At 31.2% G+C, this 9,231-nt stretch overlaps 1 protein-coding gene across 1 annotated transcript; it reads left to right on the top strand.

Moving 5' to 3' along the window:
* The first annotated feature begins 713 nt into the window (after positions 1 to 713).
* On the top strand, positions 714 to 8,859 carry LOC137932683 (E3 ubiquitin-protein ligase RNF8-like). Its single transcript, XM_068776317.1, has 11 exons — positions 714 to 973; positions 1,073 to 1,693; positions 2,044 to 2,295; positions 2,605 to 2,802; positions 2,872 to 2,949; positions 4,904 to 5,017; positions 5,199 to 5,443; positions 6,190 to 6,308; positions 6,624 to 6,725; positions 7,287 to 7,435; positions 8,201 to 8,859. The coding sequence occupies exons 1-11, from the start codon at positions 881 to 883 to the stop codon at positions 8,246 to 8,248; spliced, it is 2,019 nt and encodes a 672-aa protein (XP_068632418.1). The 5' UTR covers positions 714 to 880; the 3' UTR covers positions 8,249 to 8,859.
* The last annotated feature ends 372 nt before the right edge of the window (positions 8,860 to 9,231 follow it).

Below are 9,231 nucleotides of genomic sequence, written 5' to 3'. Positions count from 1 at the left end.
AGCATTGTTGATTATTAGCATTTACTGCTGGGCTTTAGATCTCTATTGTTTACAACTGATAAAATTAAAGCAAGAAATGATATCTATAATTCATTTCATAACTGAAGACTACACATCTTTATTCGCACAAAAAAAAATTGTAGAATTTAGCTAGAAATTGATAATGAATCCGCTATGTAGCCCTAACTTTGCACATTTAGGCTTTCACATTTTTGAGTCTTTTTATAATTCTTTAGGCTGTCAAAACTGCTTGCCACGTTTTTGATCTGAAGTCCGAAAATTTCTACAGCAACGGCATCATGTTACTGCCTACAAGATGGCAATAAGTACTGGAACATTGACACTTATTTAATAAGAACCCTTATATACTTAATATAGTTAAATGTAAACTATACAAAAATGTATGTGGAATCATCGTATAAAATATGAAAGATCTTTTTCTCCAATCCATTATATCTTATACTACAGGAATCGTCTAATATTACTTAAATAACACTCAAATCAGTGTATTTATTTTCATTCGCCGTTTGTTTTTATTTTTAATTTTGTTCTTTCCTTACTATGATGATTTACTTTTAAAGTATTTTTTTATTGCAGAAATAATAATATAACATAAAAAAATATTGTGGTCAGCATTTTATAGGATACTTTTACTGAAATAGGCTATTAAATGGCAACTCTTAAAATAATCTGTCAGCCAAGTGTATTGTGTTAGTAAAAATAGAACGTATCAAACATTTAGATTGTTTTGAATATATCACGTAATGTACGAGCTTAAGATTTGGGAATCCACTTTTCAAGAAACATTTATAATATTTCGTTAAAAACTGTTTAAAAGGATTTACAAGTCTTTGCAATTGTATGTACACAAAAATAAAAAATGCAAGAAAATAATGTACCATATTTAATTTGTAATAAAACATTAAAACCAGAATTTAACAAATTCCAAAAAATTCTAGTGACCTCTTCAGAAGTAAGTCACATTTTATTATGTTAATTTTGGTTAATATTTAATTTACTTATGTGTAAGAGTATTAGCCACTTATTTAAAAATTTATTTTGCTTATTTTAGTTCAGCATAGGCCGGGGTTTGGGGAATTCATTAGTAATTCCATACTTATCAATTTCAAAAAATCATTGTATTATTAGAAAAACAAATATTGATGTATGGTTTATTGAAGATTCTAGTTCCTTTGGAATTGAAATTAATGGAGTAAGATTAGGTAAAGGAAATAAAAGAAAGCTTAATCATCGAGATGTAATTTCCTTGGAACCATCTCAAGCATTTTTATACACATTCATAGATCGGGTTCAAGTATTTACAGATAATGATAATTCTTTTGAATCTCCACAAAAGCGCATAAAACTAGAAGCCAATAATGACGCTAATGATATAATAAGTGATGTGAAAATGAAATTTGAACAATCACAATGTTGTGAAATAAAAAATATTGAAGAAAAGATAAACAATGCAAAGCAGATGCAGAAAAACTCGAAAATCTTAAAAGATCACCTGCAAATAGAAATGACCCAAAAAATGCAATCATTACAAAATTATTACACTACACGAATTGAAAGTCTGGAAGGAGAGAAAAGTGCTGTTGAAAAGCAGAAGGCTGTTCTGATAGTAGAAAGAGATAAACAACTAGCAACATTAAAAAAAGAAATGGAAGAAAAAATTCATAATTTAAAGGTAAAGCAAGTCGAAAACATTTTGATTGAATATGTTATAACAAATACTTCTTTTTTTTATTGTACATTAAACAGGCATTTTGCTTCATTAAAAAAATTATTTACCTAGCCTAAATTTTTCCTCGTAATTAATTATAAAAGGAGGTTGCAACCATTTTAATAGAATATGTTACCAGAAACACTCCTTTATTTTATCATAGATTTTACTTCATCTAAACAATTAAGTTTTATATGATAAATAACTTTAATTATGTGCATCCTAATGTAATTTTAGCTGAAAGCTTGTGTCATTGAATAATTATAATCACCACTAGTGTCACCTAATGCTTATACTATATTATTTTGTTACAGAAACAAATAGAAAATCACAATGACACAGAATCAGAACTAATCATAGAAAACAATTTGCTGAAACAAAAACTACTCAAAGAGAGAGAAGAATTTCTTAGAGAATTAAATAGAGAGAGTTCTTCTAAAAAAGATATGTTGGAAAAACTGGAAGCAAAAATTCGTGAACAAGAAGAGACTCGCTTGAAAGAAAAAAAAGAATTGCAAGAAACTTTACGAAAAGAAACAGAAAGGTTAAAAGTAGCAAAAGAAAAGGTATGGAGAATCTACTAACTAAAGTCGTTGTAATCTTGATATTTCATACATATAAAATGATGTAAAATGACAGATGTCTACCTGTTACAACAATAATGTGTATCTATTGCAGTCCAATCTGTTAAGTTTTAAAAAAAATTGTATATAATTATATTAGCAGTTACAAAAAAATGTTAATAGTTGTGTTATTAAATCAGTAATATACTAATTATGAAAATCTTTTATATTGAAATAAATTAATGAATACAATTTTTTAACAGTCCTTATTGCTTTTTAAGTTATATTTGATATAAAATTTTATATATTTAGGAATTAAAGGAATTGGAACAACAAAAGAAGACAAGGGAATTAGAGTTATTACATGAATATAATAAATTAAAAAAAAACCTTGAATCTAAGATGGAAAAAACTGAGCAACAGAAATGTAAAGTTGAACAAATGTTGAACCATAAAATGGAACAAATGAAAAAAGTTAATGAAGAGGAAAAGATCAAGATGGAAAAACTGGTATGATGTTTTACTTAACAAATTATCTAAATCACACTGCTTTTTCTATCTCAAACTTTGTTTTTTTAGGTAAATGAAAGGGAGGAACTTCACAAAAAGTTAGCTGAAGCCAAACTTAATGCTGATAAGTCTATTGTTGAATTGAAGGTACAATCAATTAACTATTAAATTATTTTGGTTTGTATTTATAATGCAGTATATATCAAGCGCAGTGTCATTTTGGGTACTCTGATAATTTGGTCAAGTTTCTTTATTTATCTTCTTATTATGTTAGACATCTCTGAGCTGGAATTATACTTGATATGAATGAAGATATCCACACAGATTTTCTATACAACCAAGACGATGCAACCAAGTTATGTAGGCCCTGTCCACAAATAAATCTAGAGAATGAGATAACACTAGTATTTAAAAAGTTGAAACCTGGTTTTTGAAACGAACACATCTTTCTTATTAGCGGTTGTCAATTAACCCTTAAATGGACGATTTTTTTTCACGTTTCAAAAAAAATTTATTTGTTAATAGACATGTGTTACTGCCTAGGAAAAATGATTAAAAAAATATAGACATGAATTTACTATACTTTTTTTGCAATAATGTGAATGTTGTTTATAAACTACATTGCGCATTCATTGAGATTTTGCAAGTATGGGTAAAATAAGAGTGGATATTGTTTTTGAAAGTATTTATTTATGCTTCATTATGATATTTATAAAAACAATTGCTTTTTTTCGTATCACATAAAGATACACGACATTTTTGGGACATTTTGAATGTAAAGCCTGAACATTTTGGGAATTTGCACCTGCTGCTGCTTATCCAGCTAAACTACCCAATGACATGTCTGATCCAATCTGACGTCGTGTTTGGAAATTTTATAACTGAGGTGTAAATCAGAACGCCTAGGAATTTGTTTAAGATATTTTCATTTATAATTTCAGATTTGGAGATTTGTTTCTGGGCTGCGTATAGGTGACTTTGTTCTACAATTTACTTTTTAGATTTGATGTAAAAAAAACATACGGCATGTTACAAGACATCAATGTTTCTGTTATCTGAGTTTCTCCCCTAAAAATAAGGCTGTCTTCAGCAGTAACAGCAGGTTTCGTTTTCGCAAAACCAGAGGTCGTCTAGGAATCCCTTGTGATTTACTCTGGGGTGCTGCTTCTTCGGGTTCCAAAATAGGAGGGTCTGACATATTTTCATCGTTGTCGATTACGAGAAGAGGATCAGCATCCACTTCATCAGGCTGGGCATTCTCACCGTCATCACTATTTTCAAGGACTAAGATCATCTCGAGCGATTTGATAATAGTGACCTTCATCCTCTTCTTCGGAGTCTGACCCGTCTAAGCCATCTTCTGAATCTTCAAGAGTTTCTAAATACTTTGTAATTTCGCTTTCTAGGAATTGCGGCACGGTAAAAACAAAAGAAAAATCCTTCACCAAACATGCATTTATTTAGCAGGCAATGCGCATTGTAGTTTTCCTACAACATACCAGATTTCGCCCTATTCGACTATAGCATCAAGTGATTTTCAATGTTTTACAACGTGAACATGTAATTGAAGATATAATCAAGCATGTAAAAATATATTATATACTTAAATGATATTTTATCAAAGTCCAAACACAGCTACAAAACTTGTTACGCGCCACTAGAAAAGTTTTCTTCAAAATGACATTTGACTTTAACTTATTTTCAATGCTTATAAACATTGGATAGTGCTAACATTAGAAAATGTACAAAATTAGTTCAGAAATAAGAATTAGTTGTCAAAATTAACAAAAAATTAAAAGAAGGTCAATTTTATCTGTGGTTTTTAGTATGTTGTTTAAAAACAACAATGTCCATTTAAGGGTTAAAAATATATTCATGTTACCAAACACCATTTTTCATTTTTAAGTAGTATTAACATAGTATCTAGTAAAGAAAATTTTAAGTCAGTTTAAGGTATTTTTATTACTCTAATAGAACTACACCCGATACATATTTTTGCTATAAGAAATGGGGGATGTCGTAGGCCAAGTCTTTAGGATGTTACTGAAAGCTAATAATTGGAAGCCCTGACATAGAGTGTACAATAATATAATATTTTCAGACACGAGTACAAGACCGAGAAACTGAACTAGCTGCACTTGCTGCAGAAAGAATACAAAAACATTCAGAACAATCAACTGAAGTTATTAATTCACTGTTGGAACAATTGGATAAGGTTGGGATAGTTATATAAAACTAACTTTTGATACTAGGGAGTACTTTACATAAATCTTTTTTCTTTATAATTTTCATCAAATTTTTTAATAATTTTTGGTCTCATTAGTACATAAAATACAGTAAATTGAATAAATATGTTATTGATTATTGAAGAATACCAAATACATTAAACTTTTCAGGTTAAAAGCCAATTACGCACAGTAGAAAATGAAAAGGAAATGCTGAAAGCTGTAAATGAAACCGGGGAAACTTCTACAAAAGAAAACAATGTAGTAGAGTTTACTGACATAATGGAGAATGAATTACAATGTAGCATTTGTGCTGAATTATTTGTCACTGCCATAACCTTGAGCTGCTCGCATACTTTTTGCAAATATTGTATCACGGAGTGGAAGAAGAAGAAACGAGATTGTCCAATTTGCAGGTAAGTGAAAATTGAAGAGTACACTTTATATATTCATTAATAGCAAAAATAAACATCAAAGGGAATGTAGAGTAACAAACGAAGCAATGCAAACAAATTATTTTTATCAAATTGTAATAGTTTTAGTACTGTACCTAAAGTTGAAACTGAGAAAATAATCATCATAGCATCAGATACTACCGATTACTGCCCATATTTAAACAAACTCTGTGCAAAATACTTTCAGCCCAAGGTTATATTTTAATTGTGGAAACAAAAGTCTAATAACTTTTCCACGACAATCTCTTTGTCGGGAAAAAATCTATCAATTAACATTAACTTAACAAACAATTCACACTAATGCAGTGCAAGCCAGAAATATAAATTTGTGAATAATGTAAGATCCAAAAGTACTGTGGTAATTTTAAATGGTTAAAACTAGTGCACATCTATTGCTCCATACTACTCTCCGCGGGTCTATATGTACTATAAGGTCACTGGATGCGGGCAGCGCAGGACCGGTCATTGCGGCGATCTGTAGGAGAGGCCGATGCCTTGCAGCGGGCGTCTATCTGCTGAAAAAAGTCATTCACACTTTTACATTTATAACCATTCACCATGTATATGTAATAATGATATGCTTTAATTACACTGAAAGCTTCAAGTGCTCCGCCCAATAATGTGGAAAATATTGACTATAATGTTATTCATCACATTTCAAATCAAAATGGCACCAGAATAATTAGTATATTCTTGTAATTTTACAGGGCTCCTATATTGTCGGAATGCAAAAGTTTAGTTCTGGACTCGTTCATAGATAAGATGGTTGAAAATTTAAGCACGGAGATGAAACAAAAAAGATTGAATTTGTTGAAGTCAAGAGAAGGTATATATTTGTTCTGGCAAATAACTATGTATAAACATTATACAACCATGGCATTGAAGAGTTTATAACTTTGTTAACATTTAATTTTAGCTTGAAATAAAAACCAGGGTTTTAAAAAAGTTATTCACATCCTATAGACATAAAATAATTTTCTTTTTAATATAATATGGATATTTAGCAACACAACACGCAACTTTTTCTTTCTGTGACTAATCTCCACTCACTTTGTAAAAGCAATACATACATCTATATATTGTTAAAATTAAGAGAAATTCAAGTTATTTTCATTATCAATATTACTTAATTAATGTGCAGAGGAAGTTAAAGCTATGACGAAACCGACTTCAACTAAGACCCCAATTCGGGTGACGGGGTCTAGGGGACGATCCAGGGGGAGGAGGAGGAGTACAAGGACATGTAAGAATAAATTTTATTTAACTATTATAAATGACATGTCGTCGTCCATTATTTTTTATTAATGCCTCTATCCAACCGAGTGATAGCTTTTTATACTGCAAGAAAATTACTAGCGCCATCATTCACTATCTGAAACTGCAGTTTGGACATAAATAATTAAACATATAATTACACTATAGGGAACGTCTATATCTAACAGTGGACGACCTATGCAGGGCTGGAATGATTATGGGGACTTATAATATTCCGTCATAATGTTATTGATTGTTACCACATGTTGACTGTTTAATGAAAGCTGGTCATCATTACTCAAGATGTCATTTTAGCCATAGGACTTCCTCTGAAGCCTGAAAATAGGCCTCATCCATTGTTTTTCAATAGGATCTGTTGGAAGCTGTCTGCATTCGGCGTTCTTCCGACATTTTAGGATATACTATAAAGAACTAACTATTTGGTATCAGATGTTGCTGAACATCACTGACAAGGAGAGAGCTTTACGAAAAATAACTGCGATCTGGATGCACCTTAAGAAAACTTTTATATTCTAATATTGAATTGCAGCAACAAGCACAACTACGTCAGACCAACAGGGCAATGAAGAATCAGTGGTGGAAAGGATTCCGATTGTGGACTTGACGACGCCACCTCAGCCACCGGTTATAGCCCTGACGATGCGCTCACGAGCTCCTGTCGTTTATCAAACATTAGAGGTAAAGGGTATTTTTGATAAACAAAAAAACATATTAACTCTACAACATCGTCTTCGTATCCGTGTGCGTTGTTCTGTTAAATTGGGACTCCGGCTCGTATTTAGTCTGGCCTTCTTTCCTTAATAAATTCCCTTAATTTTATATGGTCAGATTAGTATGGCCTAATAGAAGTTGTGGGTGTGAAGCACCAGGTGTGTGGGCACAACAACCACCCAGAAACTTTTTCACCATACTGAAAATATCAGTCATTTTTCAGTAACAACAGTTAATAAAGAGGCGTTTAAAAAGAAACATCATCAACATATTCACTATAACTTTTCCCTTGAAATTCCAGAAAACCGGCGGCAACATTTGGGCCTTACTTTTCGGTGTCATTATAGACTATCGTTTCAAGTGATCGATTGTAGTTTTGTTTTTATGAAGTTTGCCCTTGTCGATCCGAAGAACGCGAATCCATGGGTAAACGATTCTTTTCGTCTCAACTAAAGCTTGATAATACATACGTTTACTAAGTTCCCTATTTTGTTACATTTTGATCGACGCTTTTCTAGAAGCTAGTTTTCTATCCAAATTACTCTTTACATCACAGCCAAACTTAATAGGGCCGGGCACAATTCCAAAGCTAATTATAGGCCTCCATAATCTTTTTGAGATGAATAGGATTTCAAAAGACGTTCATATGTAAAACTTTCTTAACGCCTTCTTAATTCCTTTTGAATTTCCTTTCGTATTTTCAACTCCTAAATGATAAATTTTAACTTTCAGATTCCAGAGATTTATCCATATCCGGAGCAACAGCGAGTGCTTTTTTAGACTAAATGCCAAAGATGAGAAAATTTTCAAAAAACCAATTACAGTTGGTTTTCCTGTGTAAAATATGACGATGAAATAATATGCAAAGCATTTGTATATTATCTATTGTAATTGAATTCTTAGCTTGGCAACGTCCGTTTCACGAAACGTACATTTTTAAGAACTAGCGGTAACCGTAAGGAATTATTAAGTAATTAAACGTATCATCCATGTGTTGTAGAGAAATCAAATGATTATCATGTTACATTACAAGAAATAGCCGTACAAGAACAATAGTTTGCTAGATTTATCTATTGTTTCAATTTTTTTGGATTATATTAACTTTTGCGCATTTCGATTTGTTTAATAGGACGCAAATTTACTGTTCCCGCGCCAGTTTAGTCTAAAACCTATATGTTCATATTCTACAATTATGTCTTCATTTAATTACGTGCCATATATACTGACTAAACATGTAAATACAAATAATTCATAATAAACATGACATATTCACAAGTTGTCCTTTCAAATTGTTTGTCATTTCAATATGTGTGTTCTTGTACCAACTGGTTTATAAATGTCAGAATAGATGTAAAAACTTTATCTTTTCCTTTTATTAAAATAATACTAAATGTGGATATTTAATATTCAGAAATACACGTAAAAAATTTTACTATCTACTTATTATACTTCACCTATCCTTTTTTAATGATCAATTTAATACAAAAGAAAATGGTTAAAGGCGAGATCTTCCAGAGTCAATGTACATGTTGGCTTGTATTGTCGGTCTCAACTCTCTTAGCTCTTGCTGTTATTACATTACACTTAAAAAAACCTCGATCATTCTAGATAGAAGCGTTTCTAGTTTATTTCGCCACTTCTCACAGCCAGCTATCGGAAGTGGTAATAACGTTAACCAAGTAGCGTTAATGTAGCCGACCAAGTCGAGGTTCAGCTCTCTTAACGTCTTAATGCTAAACAGGTATTGTTGGTGATTGACAGCC

The sequence above is a fragment of the Battus philenor genome, unplaced genomic scaffold, assembly GCF_028537555.1.
Source record: "Battus philenor isolate CCGP_79_NKW_IND1 unplaced genomic scaffold, ilBatPhil1.0.hap1 SCAF_12, whole genome shotgun sequence".
In the NCBI taxonomy this organism is placed as follows: Eukaryota; Metazoa; Arthropoda; class Insecta; order Lepidoptera; family Papilionidae; genus Battus; species Battus philenor.
This window is presented reverse-complemented; position numbering and strand designations above follow the sequence as displayed.